Source organism: Pelodiscus sinensis, chromosome 8 (genome assembly GCF_049634645.1).
Source record: "Pelodiscus sinensis isolate JC-2024 chromosome 8, ASM4963464v1, whole genome shotgun sequence".
In the NCBI taxonomy this organism is placed as follows: domain Eukaryota; kingdom Metazoa; phylum Chordata; order Testudines; family Trionychidae; genus Pelodiscus; species Pelodiscus sinensis.
In genome coordinates, this window is record NC_134718.1 from 68998032 (window position 1) to 69022559 (window position 24528).

At 46.5% G+C, this 24528-nt stretch overlaps 1 protein-coding gene across 2 annotated transcripts in view; it reads left to right on the forward strand.

Moving 5' to 3' along the window:
* The window catches only part of SORCS1 (sortilin related VPS10 domain containing receptor 1), a 477135-nt gene that overhangs the window by 390636 nt on the left and 61971 nt on the right, over window positions 1-24528 (forward strand). For both annotated transcript variants that reach the window (XM_075935517.1, XM_075935516.1), the window contains exons 11-16: window positions 6301-6403; window positions 7572-7648; window positions 14258-14349; window positions 15569-15676; window positions 17632-17749; window positions 19555-19685. In XM_075935517.1, coding sequence (XP_075791632.1) covers window positions 6301-6403; window positions 7572-7648; window positions 14258-14349; window positions 15569-15676; window positions 17632-17749; window positions 19555-19685 — 629 coding nt within the window. The remainder of the gene's footprint in view (window positions 1-6300; window positions 6404-7571; window positions 7649-14257; window positions 14350-15568; window positions 15677-17631; window positions 17750-19554; window positions 19686-24528) is intronic.

The window sequence follows — 24528 nt, forward strand, 5'->3', positions numbered from 1 at the left end:
AGGACAAAGGAGAGGGAAACACCAACAATTCCTTTGTCCCAGTTTGAAATTCCCATCTACATTCCTATTGGCCAACTCTACCTGGGTTAGGTATAGTTAACCCCTTAGTCCCCAGGCTGCTGGCCATCTCTTATGATCATGACAGCCCGAGACTAGGTCAATCAAAAATCTGTGTCTGTGCGTGTAAAATCCTTAGCAAAATGGAACCCTGAGGCAGTTGAATGGAATTTTGCAATTATTTCCAAACAAATATCAGAGGCCTCCCTCCACCGACATGGCCACTCAGTGAGCGGAATAATACTCTGAGTACCCCCACAGGATGCACTTCCCATTGTGGTCTTCCTGTTCTTGTCTCGTGGCTGTAGCCACCTGCTCTCTTGCATCAGCTGTTAGGACAGTTGATTCTTTGAGACAGGGACCATCGTCTCATGGTGTGAGTGTACAGCCTCTAGCACCGTGGGGCCACCACGTCCTAAGACAACAGTAAATAATAAATATTTGTGGAAGGTGCATGGTGCCTGCATGGCAGTGTTTATGGTCAAATCCGGGAGCATTGGGATCCACGGTTTCTGGTTCAGCCCATTATAAATATGAAGACTATTTGAAAAATTCAGATCTGGGTTAGAGGCTTTGGTTTGGGTCCATGTCCTGTAACACAAATCCTAGGTGGTAGAGATGCTCTGCTGGCGAATGGGAAACAATGGGATCACTTGCAGTAGGGGTATGCACGTTCTCGGTAGGATACAGAAGGCTTTACTAGCCTATCTACAGAACGGTGGGACTTTTGCACAGTTATGACGGGGGCGTTGAGATGAGAGTGTTAAATAGGGTGGGGGCAGACGTCCCTGAAGGGGCAGATCACAATCAGCACCATGAAATGCAGACACTTCTTCAAAGGTTATCTGAGGCTTGTGGGGGTTCAGAACCAAGCAGCACATCCCATGAGATTCATTTCTCCTGTAAGATTTTCACTCTTACTGGATAAGTCAGTTTGCCCTTTGGGTACCTGATTTTCCCCACCTGTAAATGGGGTTAATGATCCTGACATCCTTTGCATCGTGCTTTGTGATCTACTGATGAAAAGTGCTGTGTAAGAGGTAGGTGGAGGTGGTAGTTGTTATTGTTGTGGTTTAGTGCTTCTGGCAAGAACTGGCGGATCTTTTGGAAAAGGCTTTATTTTCCGCAAGATCAGCTTCTAGACTGGTGCTTTTCTCTGGGAAAGCTCCGTGCCGTGCCGAAAAAAAGCGGCAGCCATTTTTATGCTAATGAAGTGGGGGAGATTTAAATCCCCGCTTCATTAGCAATTGCGATATGTCTAATTTATATCCCTTTTATGAAAAAGGGATGTAGTCTAGACGTAGACTTAGTGTATGTCTAGACTACATGCCTCTGCCGACAGAGGCATGTAAAATAGGCTACCCGACATAGTCAATGAAGCAGGGATTTAAAGATCCCCGACTTCATTAAAATAAAAATGGCCACCACGCTGTGCCGGCTCAGCTGATCATCAGCACAGGGTGCAAGTCAAGACATGGATCAGTTGACAGGGAATGCCTTTGTCGACCGCTCCTGTAAACCGTGTTTCACGAGGCATAAGGGAGTGGTCAACAAAGGCTTCCATTGTCGACCGATCCGCGTCTTGACTTGCACGCTATGCCGACAATCAGCTGATCCGGCACAGCATGGCGACCATTTTTATTTTAATGAAGCTGGGGATATTTAAATCCCCACTTCATTGACTACGTCGGGTAGCCTATTTTACATGCCTCGGTCAGCAGAGGCATGTAGTCTAGACATACCCTTAAGGACAGGGAGGAATCCAAGAGCTATAGAAAGATCTGGTAGACAGAAGGAAACTAGGGACAGGGCGGTTGGAGGGTTTGGGCTCTGGTCTGTGTAGGGTAAGCAGATAGTAAGTGTGAAAAATGGAGACAGAGGGTTGGGGGATGAAAGGTGCTTGTAGAAGTAAAAGCCCCAACTATCAGGACTGTCCCTATACATTCAGTACATCTAGGTCTGAGAGCCCTGCCCTGGAAGACTGAAGATAAACCAAAAGCAATTTCAGCTTCTGACCCTTATGTATAATCATAGTGAGTAATTATGTATGTATTAATTGTTCTGCGTGTTCCTGTAGCACCTGATGAGGTTGGGGGCTCCGTTGTGCTGAGAGCCCCTTCTAGGTGTGTGGCTCTTACGCTCCCCACTGTATAGCTGGCACTAAGAGCAGCCCGGCTGTGTTGATTTCAGTGCGGTTGCCCTGCTGTGAATCAGAGCAGAACGTTCCTTAGAGAATGTGAGTGAGTTGCTTGAGGTCATGTAGCTGGACAGCCTCCCAGTACCAATTACCCCCGTAGAGCTAGTCACTCTTGGCCCCAAGTTCATTCCACTGGACTCTCCTGCTTCACCACTACCAGGGCTTGCCTCGTCTTTGTTAACCCTGTAGCTAAGTAATAATGGTGGTACCAATAGCTGGCGTTTACAGAGCACTTTCCATCTTCTGTACAACTTCCACCTGCACAATATGCAATGGAGTGATACCCATACAAGAGAAAAGGAAACCGCAAGCAGCACTGTCTAGAAGGATTGAAGTCTCAAAAGCCAGATAATCTCTGTTGGAGTGAGGGACTGAGTGAATTACTCCCACTAGCACCCATCTGCAAAATGCCCATGGGCAACATTAATTATTTTGGTTTTAAAAACTTGAACCCCCGTTAGGCCTTCATAATGGATACAAAAATAAATGAAAGAATCCCATTTCCCTGACTGCCTTTGTGCTTTAGCTTAACTGGGTTCTCTCCCCAGGATCCTCCTCTGGGTTGCTATGGAGTTTGACTCCACAATGCTGTACAATGCGGTTATGGCGTTTGGCATGTGGTGACGCTGCTGCCTGGTCTTTTTCCTTTGCTTCACATCAGCAAGAGTTCACCTCCCTCCTGCCCACATGGCCTGTGGGTTTCACCTCTGAGGGAGTAGTAATTGCTGACTTTGGTAGTTCACATCTTCACTGCGGGATTCTAAATTCAAACTCTGAAGGGCCGAAGTGTGGTCATGACAGGGAAAATATACTCCAAGGCTATGTCTAGACTGCAGGCTTCTTTCGAAAGAGGCTCTTTCGAAAGCATCTTTCGAAAGAGCCTCTTTCGAAAGATCGCGTCTAGACTGCAGGCGGATCTTTCGAAAGAGAAATCCGCTTTTTCGAAAGAGAGCACCCAGCGAGTCTGGATGCTCTCTTTCGAAGACGGCCTCTTTACATTGAAGAACGCCTTCCTTCGAAAGAGGAACTTTCGAAGGAAGGCATTCTTCCAGACGCGGCTTGAGTCTGGACGCAGGGGAAGTTTTTTCGGGAAAAGGCTACTTTTCCCGAAAAAACCCCTGAGTCTGGACACGACCCAAGTGTGCATCCTGACCTAGCCAAAGGAAGGCCCAATACAAGGCTGACCATTAACAGATATTTCCTTTCACTCAGTAAATCACAATCCTGAATTCTGTACTTTCCACTCCAACTCGTCTGATGAAGTGGGTTTTACCCATGAAACTCATGATCTTATATATTTGTTAGTCCCTCAGGGATGTCTACACTGCGGGCTAAAGTCGAGTTAAGGTACGTAACTTCAACTATATTAATTGCATAGCTGAAGTTGAAGTAGCTTAACTCAGCTTTTGACGCTGTCTACACAGCAGGAAGTCAAAGGAAGAACACTCTTCCTTCGCCTACCTTTACTCCTCGTGAAATGAGGCTTACGGAAGTCAGAGTAGGAAGCCTGTTATTTCAAAATTATTTCTAAATAACGGGTTTGCTGTGTAGATGCACACTCTGTTATTCTGAAACACCACGAGTTATTTTGAAACAAGCGTGCCATGTAAACATAGCCTTAGGTGCCACAGGGCTACCTGTTGTTTTTAAAATTACCGACTAACACGGCAACCTCTCTGAACCCTTTATAGTGTTCACTATAGGTCTTTTCCATGTCTAACATTTGACTCATTGTGGGGTATGGTGTCTATGCTCCAGTTCATCATGGTCTTCCTCGCACTCCAGGTCAGCGATGGGCAACCTAGGCTAGTGAGGGGGATGCATTAGTGGCCCTCCTTCATTTCAGTGGGCCGTGAGATTGTTGTAACCAAGATGCTCTCTCGGGATAGGGTAGTTTTGCTCGTTGCTTGCTATCTGTCAGTGTGCCAACTGAGCCGTAGGAGCATTTTGATTGGTGTCTCAGTCTACGGGGTTGGGGCAGTGTCTTCACCCCCACAAGCTCACTCAGATTCCCTTGATTTTCCTCATCGTGAGTGGGCAAATGCTAGTCAGGTGGCCCCTCCCCTGGTTCCTCCATGCACCCTCTTATCTAGACTGTGCCTGGTCCTATCCCCGCACCCGAAATCCAGACAGTCCCTCCTAGTTAATTACAGCTGAGGCTTACCTGCACTGACTGGAGAGAGTAGGCAGACCTGGGACCTCCCCCGCTCGAGGTCTCGGCCGAGGTCCCTAAGAGTAGAGATAATGATCTTCTGCTTGTTTGGTGGGACTGTAGCCCACAACTCACCAACCCCCGGGTTCCTTTTATCCCATCCTGGGTCGCTTCCTACGCTTCACGTCCTTGCACCACATCTGGTCCATGTATCTACGCTGCCGCCGGACTTGCTCCAGTGGCGCTGACACCGCTCCTCGGTGGCGAGTGCCCTTCTCCTGCCCCACTGGGTGTCTCTCGCCACGTTGACTGGGGCAAGTCCCTCTTGCCCCGCTGGGCGTCTCTCCCCACGCTGACCATAGGAAAGCTCTTGCTTCCCTCCTTGACATCTCTCTCTCCTACCTTGAGGCAGGTGCCGACTTTTTGAAACCTGTGCCTTTCTCCCCTGGACGCCCGCACATGTGCCTTTCCCCCACCGGCCAGCTGGTGCCGGAAGCTTCTGCGCTAGCGCCGGCAGCAGCGTGCGAGCAACCCCCACAGTGCCATAGCAGAGCCATCGTCTGGCCACAGAGCGCCTCTGCTCTCCCCACGACCGTGTGGGGTCCAGCCAGCTCTGGCTCCCCTGAGCCCGACACCCCATCACAATTGGATGTAGAGGGAGTGCACGGCTCTCCCATTCAATTCTGTATGCAATCAGCATGCCCCTCACTTCACCTGCCCTGGTTTTACCTGTGTGTTGCTTTTGTAATAGCGGTAGCAATAAAAAAAATACCAACAACGTGGATGGAAACCAGCAGAATCTGGCAACCCCGCACATGGGCAACAGTAAAAAAAATGCCTTTTGGCCCACATGTAGAACCCCAATGGGCTGCAGGTTGTCTACCACTGCTCTTGACATTGGACGGGGAGAGGGAAGTAGTATCCTTATTTCTCATTTATGCTCTGGTAGGTTCCTCCAATCTTTGCGGGAACGCATGGTAGAGATGGTAATTTCACGCACCGAGGGGGGGTGTTGTGTTATCATTGGACTAAATCCTGAGAGAGAAGCTGAGGAATTGCTGGGCCACTCCAACTCCTGTGAGTTTTAGTGAAGACACAGCCCCCTGCCTATGTCTTTATTCCACCCTCAGGTCTTTGTGTCGTCTTCCATGGGCACGGAGCTCTCCCTCAGGTCCAGCCCACCAAACACTGCCTTTCCCTTCCAAACCATCCAGATTGTCAGCCTTGCTGTTCTACCCCTTCTCTGCCCTCTCCCTGCTCCACACTCTCATCTCCTCAGGGTTTGGTTCTCTGGCTCACGATTTATGTTCCGTGCGTTTCAAAGGATAATAATCATGAATCATACCCACGCACGGCGCAGCTGTAGTGTCTAATAGGTGTCTCCCCTTTGTTGTCCTTGCAATTTTGCCTTGTTACTGTGGCATGGAACAAATCTCTATAAATAAAGGGAATCAAAATGGGGGGAGAAGAAAAAACCAGCTTTTCCCTGCCAGGGTTTATGAGACAGTCCGGGGTTTGCCTTTTCATTAGACTGCCTGTGTCAGTACGGAGTGGCTGGCAGGGTTCCGCTAGCAGAACGGTGCTAATGGTATCATCAGACCTTGTTACACTGGTATTCACAGCCCGGCTGGCACTTGTCCCTTGGAATGACATTCCATTTGCTTCCAGCTTTTCTTATTTTCTATTTTTCAATCACTTTTTTGGAGCCTTCAGAAAAGGAGGAAGAAACGCTAGGTTCTTACGGGTTGTCTGTAAGAGCAGAGGATTCCTTCCAGTCCTCTTCTGATGTTCTATGGTCATGCGGCACTGATGCTCCAATGCCCAAAGGGAAGGGAGAATGAATAGGGATGCTCTTTGTGACTTGTCTCTTTTTCTCCCCTTTCTTTCTCTTCAGCCCTATTGCTCGCTGCACCTTCACCTCAAGGTCTCCGAGAACCCCTACACTTCTGGAAACATCGCCAGCCGAGATACTGCCCCTGGCATTATTGTGGCTTCTGGTATGAAACATTCAGTTACCATCTATTGCAGGGCTACTCAATGTTGGAAGCCCAGAATGATACTCACAGCACGTGCTGAGGGCTGCAACTTAATGCAGATATATGCAAATATAGGGTGTGTCTACACTGCAGCGTTTTTCCAGGAAAACGGCTATTTTTCTGGGAAAAAAACACACTGCAATTGAGTTCTTTTGACAGAAAGTCAAAAGAACAGAGGGGTTTTTCCAGCGGCAGTAAACCTCATTCTACGAGGAAGAAGTCTTTTTCCGAAAAAGCTCTTTCGGAAAAAGGAATGTGTGGACGCAGAAGAGGGAGTTCTTTTGAAAGAAGTGGCCTCCAGGAAATAACACAGTTGTCTCGGTGGCCACTCCATCCAGACAAATCACAACTGAAAGGCGAGATAGCGTCCAATCAATGTGGACGCTATCTTTCGAAAAAGCACATCACTTTTTCGTTACACTTTTTCTGTGTGGATGCTCTCTTTTGACAGAAGTTTTTCCGGTAGATCTCTTCCGGAAAACCACCTTCCGAAAGAAGCCTATAGTCTGACGTTGCCATATATGCAAATACATGCAAATAGCTTCTTTCACGCTGACGGGCATGAATACAAAGATTAAAGGCAAGACTACACAACACGCAGGTCCCATTTCAGTCAGTTCTGCTGATATTAATAAAATGCAATATTTACCCAATTTCCAGTCGTGTGACAGCACTTTTAATGCGCAATGACAGTCCAGGAATTTAACTAGTAACATGCATATCAACAGAAGACCAATATATTGACTCACCGTTGTAGAGCATGTGCCCAGTGGAGGCCATGTTCAAAGGATTCCACCTGCAGGCCGCATGTTGAGCCCCACGTAAACCCAAATCACACCATGGGCCACAAACAAATGGGCCCGAGATCTATGTGTTGAGTAGCCCTGATCTATTGTATGCAACTATTTGTGTCCATCAGATTCTGTTTGTGGCATTTCCACTGGGCATGGAAGTAGAAGTATTTGGACTTTCATCTTGTAATTAAGTTTCCTGCCAAACTGAAATCACAATTCTTCCCCCACCCTGGCACTGAAATCCTTTGCCTAGAAAAAGGTAAAAATCATCGGCAGCACTGAGGCAGCTCCATTTTCTGTGTCTAAAAATGTCTCACTGAATAATGTTCTTACAGGTAACATCGGTAGCGAATTGTCAGACAGTGACATCAGCATGTTTGTTTCATCGGATGCTGGGAACACATGGAGGCAGGTAAAGAACGTGTGAATCAGTCATGAGTGTCAAACAAAGGGAAGTTGCTTTTAAAAATGTGATCTGTGTTTTTCTTTTGGGTGGCAGATTAATTGACACTAAGGCTACGTCTACATTGGCATCCCTTTCCGGAAAAGGGATGCTAATGTGACGAGTCGGAATTGCAAATCCGCGGGGGATTTAAATATCCCCCGCGGCATTTGCATTTACATGGCTGCCGCTTTTTTCTGGTTTGGGGATAAGCCGTAGAAAAGCGCCAGTCTAGATGCAATTCTCCGGAAAATAAGCCCTTTTCCGGAGGATTTCTTATTCCTACTTGAAAGATATTTAAATCCCCCGCGGATTTGCAATTCCGACTCGTCACATTAGCATCCCTTTTCCGGAAAGAGATGCCAATATAGACGTAGCCTAAACCAAGAGAAGGGGGATCCTTCCTGGACTTTTCTGACACCATTTCCTGTTGAAAAGAGGGATGTGCTCATGCCACAAAGACTGGGCTTTTGGGGAGTTTGATTGTTGAGTTCAATGGGAGATTAACCACAGATGCTAACTTCACTAGTGAGTTGGGTAGCACGTACAGCAGTTTTAAGAAGGATGGCCTAGTGGTTTCAGCAATTGTCTAGGATTTGGGAAAGCTAGGTTCTATCCCTGTTCTGCCACAGACTTCCCATGTGACCATGTTGCAAATTCCTTAGCTTTTTCTGTGCTTGATTTTCTATCTGTAAAAATGGGGTAAGTGATTTGTCTTCTCACAGAAAGTGTTGTGAAGAAAGATTAAAAACTGTGAGGTGCTCAGATACTAAGGCAATAGGAACCAGTGCAAGAGCCTTCTGTGGAGACAAAATTTGTATCTGCGTCTGCAAAAATGAGCTGTGGATTTGCAGGGCTGAAAGCTCAAATCTTTTAGTTTGAGCCCAGATCTAGCAAAAAGATATTATCACACAGCTGTGTGGCTGCCTCATGCTGACCTTTCTTTTAAAGTTTCAGCTGACACTCATTTTCACAGAATTTAATGCCCTCAGGCAAGTCACTTACCCCGGTCCTCTCTCCCTCAAGTCTGGTCTGCAACTGTTCTGACTCTGGCACTGAAACTCCTTATGTAGTCCTTCCTGGCCCCTGATTGGCTGGTTTCTTCCCAGCCTCTCTAGAAGGTCTGGAGGACTTCTCTATGGCCTTTTCTCTAGCTTCTGAGCCTGGTCCTCCCAGTTACAGGGGTCTTCAGTGCCTAGTGGAATCATCATCCTATAATACCAACTCCTATCAGGCCTGGAAAACTCATTACAACTAACTGCTTATGTGGTATTCATCCATAAACAATGTCCTATAAGGTATGTATGATGATTATATTCTTTAAAGTAGGTCTATATACAGAAGATACGTCCTTACAGTTTGTATTTAGGTGTTAATCCCTAGCAGAGGTGAAAACCTAGTTTTGCCAGGCAAAGGGAAGCATATTCACAGGCACTACATAGATTCATATGTAGATGAATTGCAAACCAAAACAATGGCAGCCTCATTGACAGAGGAGTCAAGAGGTGCATGGGGAGTCAGCCGGAAGAGAGGAACAGCAGGGTTCTTCCTGGTGACAGAGACAACAGTGGGAGCATTAAGAAATATAAGAAGGAGCTTAAAACCATTTGGGGGTCTACTCACTGAAGGAGACCCCTTCAAGCGTCTGGAAAATTTGTGAAAACTTGGGTTCTGGCTTTGACCTACAGCTCTGACAAAGACTGAATCCCTGAGAGGCAATCTACTTGTTTAAAAAGGACAGTTCACCAGCAAGGAGCGTGGGCATCCGACTGTGTTTTACGGTTTGTTTTATATGCCCAGTACTCTCACTCACTTCTCTTTTGGATCTTTGCTCTTTGTAAATAAACGTATTCTCCTTTTTCTGATGCATGCATGCAGCATACTCCCGATTTCCCTAACCCCCAAGTTCCCAACCTTCGTGTTATCCAAATCCCTTCCTTGCCCCGCCGGATTTGAACAATGCAGCGCTTCCAGTAATGGAGCAGAGACTTCCAGCCACAGGAGACGTCCCCCTGCTGCTGAATGGCTCCTGCGGCAGCACAGGGAGCCCTCCAAAGCCCGCCCTGTAATGGGAATGAGGGGGCAGGGCCATGACAGTGGAGCTGCAAAAGGGGCTCACTACGCTGCCGCTTCTACCCTCTCGCTTAGCTGAGTTCCCGACTATTGGACTGAACCTCCGAGCCTCTGTGCTATTGGGATAATGGGGAGCAGGCTCAGCGGAAGCTCCCTGAAGGTGGGAGAGTCATGGGTGCCCAAACCCAAGCCAGACCCTTTCTCCACCTCCCCAAGGCGCTGCCCTCATGCTTCCCCTTCTCCTACAACCCTGTCCCCACGATGCCTCTCCACCCACCCAAAAGCCCACTTGCTCCTTTCCACTCCTCCCCCCGGTTAGTCACTCAGGCCCCCCTGTTCCGCCCCCCTGACAGGGAGTGCACAGAACAGCTCAGTGCAGTGGTGTTTAGGAAATTGTGACTCCTCAGCTGATCAAACATGCTGGTGTGTGCCCCGTTCTCTTTGGGGACAGCCGATGGGGTTATTTCTATGAGCGGCCAATGATGGGTGAGCAGTGCCGGTGGCGTGTGTAGAAGGCCTTAGGGGCTAGCATATACCTTGTTATGGCAGTGCAAAGGAAGGTCCGGGAGAGCCCTGGCAAGTGTGCATGAGTGGCTACAAGCTTGGCAGCAGTAGGGAGCCGACTTTCTCTCACTGGAGGCTGAGAGAACAAGGTGACTCGCCAACCTGAGCAACCTGAGGTAGTGTCACCATCTAGTGCATTCTCTGGTGGACCAGACCCTCCCCACGGAATAGTCACTCGTGTCAGTGAACCGTAGCTTTCTCATGGGGTGTCATTTTCACATCAAAAGCTACGAATGGGACACATCCAGCCCATTTAATTAGTGTCATTAACACAGGTCCTACAACTGACAGGTGACTGCTTTTCCTGTTTTATATATATATATATCTTGGATATTGTTATTTCCAGTCCAACTCATCTGAGGGTCTGGGTTTTGCTCACAAAAGCTCATGACACTGTTTGTTTTGTTTTTTGGGGGGCGGGGAAGGGAGGTTGTTAGTCCCTCAGGTGCTACAGGGCTACTCGTTACAGACTAACATGGCTGCCCCTCTGAGACTTTCTGAAAGGTTATTCCACCTTTGTACTGATCTCACAGTTAGACAGTTTCCGCTGATGTTCTGCCCACGATAGCCCTTACTTAGTTCACTAAATTTATTCAGGACACAGAAACTGCCACATTGGATCGGGCCAGTTGTCCGGCAAGTGCAGAATCCTGCCTTGTCGGACCAGCTACTTCTGCGCAAGGAGCAAACCTTGAAAATGGGCACATGTCCATGGATCCATCTGAAGGGGCACATTTCTACCAAGCTCCTGTCAATCAGTGGTTGGCTTGTTCCGGGAAGGGGATCTAAACCCTCATGCTTGTGGGCCTGATCCAAAGCGCATTGGAATCAATGGGAGCCTTTCCACTGACTTGAGTGAGCCTTCTGGGCCTTAGATTAGTAGCCTACCTCTAATACATTTGATTGGGAGGAAACATTTCCTATGGACACATCATTGCATATCTGCGTACTGTAGGGTTTCTTCTATGAAGTCTGGTGCTGGCCCTGAGACAGGATACTGAACTACAGGACTTGATCCAATGGCTGATTTTTTTCATTCTTGTGTTCCTAAGCATGAATGTTTGGGCTCCTCATTTTGTATTCCGTTTTGTATGACTTGTAAAGTCTCAGTCTCCATATAAATGTCTACTCGGTTTTCCAATTTGACTCAGTTCTTATCTCCAGTAATATCTTCTGGCACTGAGCTCTCCAGGTTAACATGTGTTTAGTAATACAAAGTATTTCCTTTTCCCCCCTTTAAATTTGCTGTCTTTCGTTTTCATTGCCTGTCTCCTTTTTGATTTTACTATGAGAGAGGTCAAATGTCATTTCTTATTCATTTCATATTGCTCTTGATTATATTTCATGGATGAACCTCAACATTTCGGTTGATTACACCCTTCAAACAGTTCTCAAGGATCCCCACCCGCTCCTTAGTCGCAAATACGCTCATAGTCTCCAAAATACAAGGTCCGCTCTTACAAGGACAGTACAGCAGAATCATGAGCATATTTTCCTCTTGATGGAGCACATCCAGCCAAGGACTTAACCTGAAAGAAGATAGATGGAGAATGAGCAATATCTCCTGTTCTTCTCAAATTATAAATCTCACGCGCCGAAAAGGAAGCCGTATGCCACAAGAGTTAGATGCCGTGATTACTGCAACAGATGTGTTTGCCCCGTTCCCTCCTCACTGCTCTGCTTGTTAATTAAATATCCCTTACTTTGAGAGCACATAACTAATGAGCTTTAGCAATCAGGTAGAAGTCCAGTTAATCTAATCCATGGCTGCTGCACATCATTAAATATATTGTAATAATTAGCAGGCATTAAACTAACTGCCGTAATTCACATACATTGAACTTCTGTGTATAGTGAAGGGTTTTTAACAATGCAAATAGTCAGAGCAGGACTGGCAGCTGCTCCCCTTGCATGGGAGATGAGTCTGGGGTGGGGAGTGATGTTGTTTGGGTTCTGACTCTGTAGTGTTTGGTGCTGGCCCGAAATATTCCCTCTAATATTTTCTATCCATGTGCAGAATAAACATTCGTACACGCACAGAAGCATGTGTAGATGTGCACCACCAATAGAGACACATGCTGCCAGCTGTGGGCATTCTGCTAATCAGTTGGGTGGCCCCTAAATCTATTCTGGGCGGCTGCCCAAGCACTCAGCTTACAGGGAACTCCAGGGCCACTGATGGTACTAAACTCAAGGGACTGCTACTCTGACCCAGTGTAGAAATTCCTGTGCTTGGATGCTAGCATGGGTTGGGAGACGTGGAGACGTGGAGATCAGGGCTGTTCATGTTTGTACATAGCGCCCCCCTGTGGATAACTCAGGATCAGCATCTTTGGAGTCTGGATCTTGTCCCGATTTTTTTTTTTAAGAGGGATGAGTCAATCAGAGGAGAGCAATGGAGAGCAGTTCCAAAGGTGGGTAACAGGAGGAAAGGGGAAGCATTTCCACGGACACACACACAACTATTTCTCAGTGATACTTATCTGGCTTTCATCTCTGTAGTACCTGAGCATGCATATTGTTAGTGTATTCCTCCTCCAAATCCACCTCGGTGGTAGGGCAATGTAATGATTTCCATTCTACAGATGGGGAACCGAGTCACAGAAAGAGTGTCGCTTGTCCAAGGTCACACAGGGACTCTAGGGCAGACTAGGAAAATGAACCTCTCAAGTCCCAAGCAAGGGCGCATCCTTGGGCTGACTTACCTCTCTCCTTGGAATGTGACTTTGTCGTTGCTGGAGCTGAGTGAATAATTCCTAGTGAGCAATTTGTTTAATGGATCTTCTCACCTTTTTGTTGGGGAAATGGCTGCAAACAAATCAGGAGTCTCCACTGTGCATTTTCTAGTCACTATTCAGTAGCAGGTCACACACGTTCTTTTCATTCGTGGCTCACTATTTGAAATCTGAAAGCCGAGCCCTGTTGTGATTGGCCACAGAGCAGCATATCTTCTTTCCGATTGGATAAGCGCAACTCTTAAGATCAGGTGTGTACATTTAGAACCTGGTCTTCTGCCTTTCAAGTGGATAGAAGGTTTGCATCAAATTCAGTGGACGTGAGATTAAATGCCTAAAACCCTAAGTCGGCCGAGCGGTGATCTTAAAATGTGCGACCTGAGGGAAATTAGCAAAACTCAGTTTCATCAGTGTTTGCAGGAGAATGTAAAAGGGACCCTACTGATGGAAACCTGTTTTGATATGTAAACGTTTACTGAGGGAAATTATTTTTGCGTTGCTTGCCCAGCTCTCTTTTTTTTTCTCTCAAAACACTCCCGTATGGTCGTTGTAAGACACCTGCAAAGTGAAGCTTCCTTCACCTCCAACAATGCTCCCCACTCTATGGGTGTGTCTGGGGACTTGGGGGGAGAATGATGATCTAAGACAAAGCTACTCAACGTTGGAAGCCCCAGGGGCCACAATGATACTCACAGCACATACCGAGGGCTGCAACTGAAGTGTGGTTGCATATACATGCAAATAGATATGCAAATATATGCAAATAGCTTCTTTCACACTGCCGGGCATGAATACAAAGATTAAGGCAAGACCACACAACACACAGGCCCCATTTCAGTCAGTTCTGCTGATATTAATAAAATGCAATAGTTACCCGATTTCCACCCATATGTCAGCACTTTTAATGAGCAGTGACAGTCCAGGAATGTAACTACTAAAACACATAGCAACAGAAGACCATTCTATTGACTACTTTTTTGTTTTGGCTCCCACGAGTGGGCTGAGTGTTGAGTAGCCCTGATCTAAGAGGATGAAATACATTTGACAAGGGGGCAGTAAGATATCAATATAAAAAATCAGACCTGTCTGGGTAATAACGTGCCTTCCCCCGAAGCCATAGACCCCATCCACAGCCTCTCCCTGAGAAAGAGTGTGGCCTTTTAGCAAGGCTAAGGAAAACCCATCTGGGTGCATGTCTGTTTTGCAGATCTTTGAAGAAGAGCACAGTGTTCTATTCCTGGATCAGGGTGGAGTCCTGGTGGCCATGAAACACACGTCTTTGCCTATCCGACATCTATGGTAATGCATGACTATGCTGATCCCATTTGTCATCAAGTCCTTCATGACAGGTTATGTGCTGCTGGCAGTTAAGCTGTGACTAATTTTTTTAGCTAAATGCCTGTATGTCAATTAAGAAATTTGTATGCATTCACTCTGATTGGGCTAAAGCAGTGCCGGTGATTTGACACTGAACAAGTGCAAGTCAGAGTTCTGGCGAGAGATCTTCGGCAATCGTGAATGAGTACTGTGCCATTAAAATCTGCATTGAGCTACCACAGGGGAAGGTTTGGCCCCTGAAGCCTGCACATTAAGCTGGAGTTTGGGGTAGGATCAGTCTCACAAAGAATCCTAAATATGCTTTATTTGCAAAACGGGATGAAATTATCTACTAGGTGGAAGGCATCAGTAATGCCAGATCTTTCTTAGATAGCACCAAGGCTATCCAGCAATCAAAGCAGCACTGTTACTCATAGGCACAACTGTTGGGCTTCCCAGACTGAGCCTTGATTTGTGTTGCTATTGTTTTGTAGCTATCATGGTGCTCAGCAGTGTGTGTCACTGTTGGCAGCTCGCCAGCAGGCTACACCCCTGCTACACCCATTTGGCCGAGAATCGCAGGGAGGTTCTGCACGGCCCCTGCACTTGCAAGCACCACTTCCTGCAGCTCCCATTGACTGCAATTCCCAGCCAATGGGAATGGTGGGGGTGGAGCCTGCAGGCGAGCGCTGCTAACACTGACACACACAGCTCCACCGGGGGGGAGGGGCAGAGCCGCTTCCCCTGTCCGCCAAGCAGAGCCACAACTGCAGCCCCAAAAGCCCCTTTCATAATCCGGCCCTCCTTAGACTGCAGAGACCAAGAGCAGAGAGCTGTTTGTTTGCTCTGGCAGGCGAAAAGGGTTCACGGGAGCGGGATGGGGACCTTTGAGCCAAACCAGAAGAAATCCTGGTGTGGGCATTTAAATCAAGATGATCAGCAGTAACTCTGAGTCTTGGAAACCTCATCATTATGACGCTCCCCGTGACACTTAAATGGGCCTGGTTTTCAGAGGGTAGGTGTTCAGAATGTGATGCACATCAAGTACCTTCACAGAGACTCAGGGAATCCTGTTTTTATTTTTTGTTTTAATCTTGGCCTGCATAGCTGGCAAGACAGCACCTACCTTTGTCTATGTCGAACAGCTTCATCTCCTGCATTTCTCTCCGAGAGCTGATGACACTTCTGCTTGCCCCGATAGGTTAAGTTTCGATGAAGGGCGATCCTGGAGCAAATACAGCTTCACGTCCATCCCGCTCTTCGTTGACGGCGTCTTGGGTGAGCCTGGCGAGGAGACTCTGATCATGACGTAAGTGAGCACGTAAAAGGAAAACAGCCAATGTCAAGTTCAGTTCTGATCAGAACTGCATGAGAGACACTCACTTGGTCCAGACCCTTGTGTAATCGCACCTCTGGCCAGGCTGTGAGTGGAGACTGGGTCTTGGGTATCTAGGCTAGAGGGGTGACAGGGGGTGAGAATATGTAATCAAGCTTGTGATGCCAAAAATCTGCAAAGTTTGCATGTAACATGACTTGCAGGGTCTCACAAGTTTCAGAAACAGGGTGAAATGGCTCATCGATGTGACTGTTTGACTCTTCAAGCTGTATGAGAATTTAAGTAGAGCTGCCCATCGCAGGGCAAGGTTGGAAAGAAAAATAAGGTGTCTTTTTAAAGCTGTGCCTTTGTATTTTTAACTGGGAGGCTGCAAAACGGTACGCATGAACAACACATTCTTGCCTGGGAAATGTGATGTAGTTGCAATATAGGACTCTGAGTTCTGCGTAGCACAGAAATTTGTACTAACCCTGGTGTCTTATGTGGGATCAAACTGGAAAACAACATGAGACAAATTCAGTTTCTGCTTGTGAAAATGAGTGACGTTGGAATGGATGGACTTTGTGGTTTGGAAATTAGCTGCTGAGAATATAGGGGCACTGAAAAGATGCCGTTCAGATCCAGATCTGGTTCTGGATTTTGATTCATCCAGAGCCCACGTCTCAGATTTGTGGCAGAATAGTGTTTGAGTTCGGAATAAGTGATACTAAAATTCCGTGAGGTGTTGTTTTGGGACAACGTCAGCCTCAGAGGTCAAACCTTTTCCAGACCAACAGCCTGATGAGATTTCAGCCACGGCCAAACCAGAATTGAAAAACAGATTTCCCTTCTTGTGGATCAGCTCTAGGACCAAAATCCTATGGGCATGTTCATTCCAATAGGATGCCTCTCCCACACGTCATGCATCTGCACTCCATAAAATAGTCCACATCTTTCAGATGCCTGCAGGCTGGACTGGTCCCATCTCGAGTAGGCAGTTAGAGTATCGTTCTTCATTTTTGTACGTTGCCCCCCAAAGACCCTGGTCAGGGTCAGTCAGTAGCCTTGTGCTAAAATAAACTTAATAGTTTAGAAGTTACATTTGCAAAAGAGACTTAGATCTTTAGAAGCTGAAGTCACACAGACTTTCATTTTGACCTAGGGTTCTTTGTCACCTAAGGGCTTTTAAAAATGTGACCCAAAATCTCATTGAAGTGGGATGCCAGATCCTAATTCACTTATGGGATTTGCACAGAGCAGCTGGAAGGTGTAATTCCCAGTTTGCGTAGATGTGTCTATGCACTAGCTCTGCTTCAGTTAGTGCCTAAAAACAGCAGTGTGACCACAGCATCACAGGCGACAGCTTCAGCCAGCTGCCAAGGATGTACCAGAAGGGATTGTACAGGTTGAACCCTTCTAGTCCGGCACTCAGGTCTGGCAACATCCCTGGTCCAGTACGATTTTAGTGAGCCGGATGTCCATGTATCATGGGTGTGGCCAAGTTTCCTGCAGTCCCATGAAGTTTGTTTACAACCATCAGTCCTGGCTCTCAGTGTTCTGTGCTGTTATTTACCCCTAAATGTCTTCTAAGAGCCAAGTAAGCAGGGGAAGTGCTGGTAATGCAGCTAGACAATATTGATCTTCCATGATTCAGCAAATTCTCTGGTTTGGCACCAGTCTGGTCTGGAGGGTGCTGGACTAGAGAGGTTCAGCCTGTACTACGGCAGCTAGACAGAACAACTGCCCTGCTACTGGGAACAGTGCTATTTTTCAGTGCTAGCTCCACCTGAGCTAGCTCATATATGTCTCCCCGAACTGGGAAGTCACTCCTCCCAGTTAGATGGACCCACTGGTACTTCTGAACATTTGACCCAGGGTGGCCGGTAGCTCTGAGGCTGCACCTGGTGATGCCTCTGAATGTATAAACTCTTCTTTGTTGTGATCTGTAGAGTTTTTGGACACTTCAGTCATCGCTCGGAATGGCAGCTGGTGAAGGTGGACTACAGGTCCATTTTTGACAGGAGATGTGCAGAAGAGGACTACCGGCCATGGCAGCTCCATAGCCAGGTAAGAAGCATGGACACTGGGTATGAGCTGAGGTCTTGGTGATTCTGCAGATGAACACCAGTGAAGACCAATTTCTGTTCCTGCTAACTTGGTGGCTCAGAGTCTCTACGATGAAATTATGACTGGCTTGCATTGTTTTATTTCAGTTTATACTGGTTCGAGCTGCAATCTACCAGCGACTTCCGTCTCTAATTGATACAAGCCAGGGCTCAGAAAGATGCAGGCTTTCCAAGCTTTACTTGGACACCTGCAAGCATGGCTCAGATGTCATGGAAGCCCAGATACTCAAACACATGTAGACATTTAAACCTCCCTTGCATCTAGACTGTTGCCACATTCTTTCAAAAGTAAATCGAAAGAACGCAGCAGTTTTTTCGACCACGGAAAACCTCGTTTTATGAGGAAGAATGTCTTTTTTTGAAAGTGCTCTTTCAAAAAAAGGCGCTATGTAATGCAAACTGCGCTTTTTTGAAAGAGAGCATCCAGACTGCTTGGGTGCTCTCTTTCGAAAAAGCGGCTAGCTTTTTTGAAAGTACTGGTTGTAGTCTAGATGCTTTTTTTTTGAAAGAGGCTTTTTCGAAAGTATCTTTCGAAAAAGCTTCTTTCGAAAGAGGCTTGCATTCTAGCCATAGCCTTAAAGGCTAGTAAAGTCAATGGAAGTTAGGCACCTAAATACCCTTGGGGATCTGGACCCTAGACTTTGTTTCCTAGTGCATGATACTTTCTGCATGGCATTTTATATTCTGTAAGGTTAGAATCAACTCTGGCCTAAATGGTCTAGTGGTTTATTGAAGTCAATACAGCTAAACTTGTGTATGTCATCTGAGCATATGGCATATCTGTTTATCACTTGTTGGGAAAGGGTTTAAGAAGTAATATAAGATTAATGAGGCTGGACTTAGATTAACAGTTCTCATGAAACACAAACATAATGCCGAAGTCCTAGCCATGGGTCAGATTGTCAGCAGATGTACATCTCCTTTGAAATGACTGGAGCAGCACTATTTTTACACGCTTCTGTCCTTGTTGTCATGAGGCAGGCAAAGCCGTGACAAGTTCCCTTTTCCTTCAGCAACTCAAAGAGGAGTAAAATATAACAAGCCAGGTGAATGCATTTTATTTTTGGCTTCCTGTGCTTGCATAAGCTAAAAAGCCAAGGAATGCACCGTCCATCTTCTATAACATCTGCTTCTGAGCGTGAGAAACTGGTCACGGAAGGCTGCCCCATATTTTTTCCTCGAGATTTGGTTCCTATTGAGAGTGCAATTGTGAGCCTGCTCCTCTCTGATTTCCCTAGAGACAAAATGTTTTGTAGGGTGCTTGAGTCCTTTCTACAAGTGTTTGAGTTCAGTGCAAAACAGACAACACACTAAGCCAGTGCTTACAATTTATGGAGTAGATTTATGTGTACAAACAAATGACAGTGTTCAGGCAAGCTGGGTCAGAAAAAAAAAGACTAAAGAAATGGACTAGCTCTGTCGCTTCAGTATCTCAGAGATGAGAGAGATCTGTCAGTGCTCTGAGTTATGGTACCAGATGTATAAATCAAATCTCAAATCAAACCCCTGGATTTGAATAGCCCTGGACTTTGGGGAAATTTGGGTGCATATCTGGATACATCTGTTAATCTAGGGACAGCCTGTCTGGTGGTATACGTTATGCAGCCCCTTTGGCTTCACTTAATCAACAGCAAATGTGGCCCATAGAGCCATCCTACAATGCAATTTGGCTAAAACTTTGCCAAATCGGGGTGCTGAAAACAAGAATAGTGGTGTAAGGAGAGACTGGTTTGTTTTTGTTTTCAGGGAGAAGCGTGCATTATGGGAGCCAAAAGGATCTACAGGAAACGCAAATCGGAGAAGAAGTGCATGCAGGGAAAATACGCTAGGGCCATGGCCTCGGAACCATGTGTCTGCACGGAGGCAGACTTTGATTGGTGAGCAATGCCAATGGGATCCTCCTGAGAGATGTGCGTCTGCCTTTGCCAGCCCGATACTCCCTTGATCTGCATACAAAGGGTTAGGTGTGTAGCTAGATCACCCTCTGCTGGGGCAGGGAGAGAGCAACAGCTCAGGAAAGGAGCGACACAAGGAGATCTGCTAGAAGAGGCAGTGTTAGTCTCCCCTAAGAAATGGTCAAGATCGCCATTTGCAAAGGCTCCAACAGGCTGAACTGACACATCCACCCAAAGTCCAGCTCAGTGGTTTTCACACTTTTTGTCTTGCGACCCACTGAAATTGTTATGCCCGTGACCCTACATAAATATTTCTATTGACTAGCATGCCGGTTCCAGGGATGAGGGGGTTGAAGTGCAGGAGGGGGCTTTAGGTTTGAGGAACTCGGGGCTGGAGCAGCTGATTGGGATGCGGGGTTACCTCCCGGTGGCTCCCGATCAGTGCCAGAGCTCAGGGGCTAAGGCAGGTTTCCTGCCTGACCGGGCACCGTGGACTGCACTGCACCCTGGAAGTGGCCAGCCACAGTTCTGGCTCCTAGGTGGAGGTGTGCAAGTGGCTGTGTGCACTGCTGTCACCCACAGGTACCACTCCTCAGCTTCCCCTGGCGGGTTCCCAGCCAATGGGAGTGTGGAGTTGGTGCTTGGGGCGGGGGCAACATACAGAGCCCCATGGCCCTCCTACCTCGGACGTGGACCTGCTCCTGGATGCTTCTAGGCAGGAGCGGCCCGAGGCCAGCTACCGCAGCTGGCGCCCCAGGCGGAAGGCGCGATCGGTGCCCCCACCTGCATGACCGTCAATGGCAGTGACGTAATCATCGGGCCCGGGCACCCCGTGACATCATCATTGGGTGCCCTAGGCCAGCGGCGCCCTAGGCGACCGCCTCGTCTGCCTAGGCTCATGAGCCACCCCTGCTTCTAGGACAGCACATGGTCCGTGGTGCCAGGAGAGGCAGGAAGCCCCTACTGGTCACCTGGTTACAAGGTGACCTACTGCCTAACATCCTGTGACCCAGTACTGAGTCTCCAACCGTACTGGGTCTAGCTCATGTCCCTGTCTTAGCAGAACTGCACACTGCAGGGGCTGAATGGGCTAGCTGGCAACTTCCCAGCAGAGAGGCATTGTGGTTCTTTTATGCTGCCCCCAGCCCACCTCTGGGAGCCCTTTGCATTGCCAGAGACCCTCCGCTAGGATCTGTAATGGGTTGTGAATTCGACCCGGGAGCTGCAAGATGAGCCCTGAGAGGTTCCCAATTTGCAGCTTTGTCTGTGTTGCTCCAAGGATATAATGAGTTTTACTTGTTTTTGTCCTCACTCTTATAATGGTATTTTTATTGATTTTTTTTCGGTATAAAACAGACAGCCAGTAAAAGCTAAGCCAAACGTGCATAAAAACCACTGGTGCCATAAATTAACTGTGTAAGTGGTCATTCAAACCCGGACATGCTGCTTTAATGATCTCATTCCCAAAAAGCATTCTTCCCCAGGGAGATTTTTGTCAGGATGCTGAAAGGCATGGCAGTGTGATGTAATGTAACAGAGAGGTGGAAGGCACCGGGTGTAAACACTAAGCCCTGGTCTATACGAGGACATTATTTTGAAATTAGGGATGTTAAAATGAGATTAATCAACTAATCGAATAGTCGATGGAATGTCCATTGACTATTCGATTAGCCGTGCGGCGTTCTGCCTTTGAAATGTACAAGAGCCCCAGTGGGGATTTTTGTACATTTCAAAGGTGGAACACCACCTCTGCACTCCTGTCCCCTCCCACGGAGCTGGATCTGGCTGAACCGATTTTTAGCCAGCTCCCCTCAACACCCCTTTCATTCCTTCCCCTTTCTGCCTCTTACTGATGGAGGCAGAAAGAGGGGGAAATGACTAGTTGACTAGCATGATGACAATCCAATCAACTTTTGCTTTTCGGATAGTCGACTAGTCGATTAGTCACTTACAGCCCTATTCGAAATAACCCCCTTCAAGGTCAAATTTGTAAGTGGAGCTTCCACCCCACCAAGCCCGTTATTTTGAAATAATGGGCCCCAGAATTCAAAATTCATACTCCTGCTTTTCATCAGGATTAACGCTACTTTTATATGGCTACAGGGGTCCTGGCCTGTTAGATTTCAATGGGATTTGTGGGTGCTTATCAGCTCTGAAAACAAACCTGGAACTTCCAATGCAGTGACTACACCAAATCTAGCAGATGTCTCTTTCTCTTCTTAGGATGTTTCCTCCAGTGTTGTTTTTTTAAAATTTAAGTAAATGTTGAAGAAATATGATTTTTCCTTGTGCACATTTCCTCACATTACTCCTTGTTCTGCAATGCAGTGTTGTGCTTGGCACTCCAGATTGTCAGCTTAAAGGAAAGACAACAAATAAAACCCACTGATTCCATTTTAAGGAAATAAACAACAAAAAGGAGAAAACACCGGAGCCTTTTGAAAGGGATTTTCAGCAGAATGGACTCCTGGTGTCCATAATAAAATATAGCTTGTAAACCCAAAGGCTGTCTGACTTAAACCTTGGCTGTAATGGTCCCAATCCAGAGTAGCTGGAGAACTGGCTACATCCCATCATCCTCTTTCTCTTTCCTTTTTTGATTCATTCCCTTTCTGGAATTAGATTTTGATCCCTTTTGGTGTCCACGCAGCCCACCATGTGGTCCTGGGGAAAATCCCAGCTCAAGAGCAATAACCAAAATAATCTAATTTTTAATATAAAAAGCCATTTCATTTTGCCTTGATTTCCCAGAGCAGCCAGGGAAGCCAAGAAAGAAATGAGGAAATGATCAAAGCATGGTTTGAGTTGGAGGAATATGCACTCATAAAATGAATAAAGATTTTGTAAAGCTTCTCTCCGACGAAACTTAGAGAATTTGGGGGCCATTTACAGTTGGTATCGAAACCAGAACAGAGGACGACTGGTTGAGGGTAGGTTTGTTGTTTACCACTCAACAAGGCTGGCCCACCTTGGGAGTAACTTTTGGGCTGTTGTGAGCTCTCCTAACGGGGAACGTCACCTGTAATTAGCTAAGGAAGAAAACAATCAGGGAACAAAAACAATGCTGCGGGTACTTGCATGGTCTGTGGCTCACAGCCAGAGGGCAATAGTGCATCAGAAACGCAGTAAGGCCTGCGCTCGGCTTCCATTCCCAAGGCAAATCTTTCCCTAGCAACTGCCTAGAAACCAGATTGCACTTATTCATTAGGGTAAATGGATTACGCGGCTACTCGCACATTATTAAAGCACTAAGTTACCACGTTTCCTGACATTTTACTCCATATAGCAGCACCTCTCCCATAGCAATACCTGTTGTCACCAAAGCAATCCTTGCTTAGGTCAGTAATTTGGTCAACTAACTTGGGACCAGTTTCTGTTCCCCTTCCTCCACTTCAGTAGTGCCTTATTCCATCACTATTCCCATTGGGCCTGATTCTCATTGACACTGAGGGGTTTAAGGTGTCTGGGATTACTTTTAGAGCATGTGTATTTCTGGTATTTCTGGAGTTTGCCTGGGGCCTTTAAGAAGGCTGTGGCTGCAGTGATAGAGTCTGAGGCTAGGTGCATCACATTTAGATGAACCAAAAAGTCCTGCTTTATTGGTAGCTATGAAACTAAGTGCTATAGATATTAAAAGGTATATGTATAGAAATTACTCTGAACACCTGTATAAATAGCTAGAAAATGTCTTCTTTTCTGTAGCATTTTTAAATCCTTAAGTAATGATTTATTAGCAGATATATTAGCTAAACACTCGGAGCCAGAGTTTGAAAGACATTATGAAGATAGGCACTTAGTGGGATATTCAAAAGGTGCCTAAAAACCTTTAAAGATCTGCCTCATGGATGCTACAGTGAGGATATGTCTAGACTACATCCCTCTGTCACCAGAGGGATGTAAATTAGACATACCGAAATTGCTAATGAAGTGGGGATTTAAATATTCCGCACTTCATTAGAATAAAAATGGCCACCGCTTTTTGCTGACACAGCAATTTGCCGACAAAAAGCGGCAGTCTAGATGGGGATTGGTTGACAACAAAAGCCTTTTCCAACCGATCCCTTATGCCTCGTGCCCCATCGGCAAAAAGCGGCGGCCATTTTTATTCTAATGAAGCGTGGGATATTTAAATCCCCACTTCATTAGCCATTTCGGTATGTCTAATTTATATCCCTCTGGCGACAGAGGGAGGTAGTCTAGACATACCCTGAGGGGTGGTAGTATAGAACCCTTAACATAGAATTTGGTCCCCATTCTAAAAGCCATTTTAAAAATTCTATTGAGAGGTTAACAATTTCTATTCAATTTTATGGGATTTTACCACAGGGGAGTTTAGCTAGGTGAGCCAGAGGGACATATGGAATTAAAGATGGCTGTATCCACAGGTACCTGGCCTCTGTGTCACTTAATGGATTTAAGGTTTAAAGGTCAAAAAGCTGGTGGCATTTTCAGTTTCTGATAGCACTGCCCTATATTGTTCAGGTGAGCTGGCTATAATTGAGGAGGTCCTAAAGTCTGGCATTAAAAAGTCTTCTGATTATGGATGAGGTGAGCAGAGTGATCCATGGACAGAGTTACTGCTGGAAGAGAGAGACCCGAGTTTGACATTTCCATCCTTTGCAGTGATGGATTTGATAATAGTTTCTTCCTACGTGACATCTCCATTACTGGAGGTTTGCAACTATGGTATACCATTCTATCTGATCCTCCGTTAATCTTTGTAGATATATAGTTCTTTGGAGCTGCCCAGGATATCATAACAGTGAGCCAAGATTTTCTTTTTCTTCTTCATGTTCTTCTGCCACCAACTTTTCCTTCCAATGCC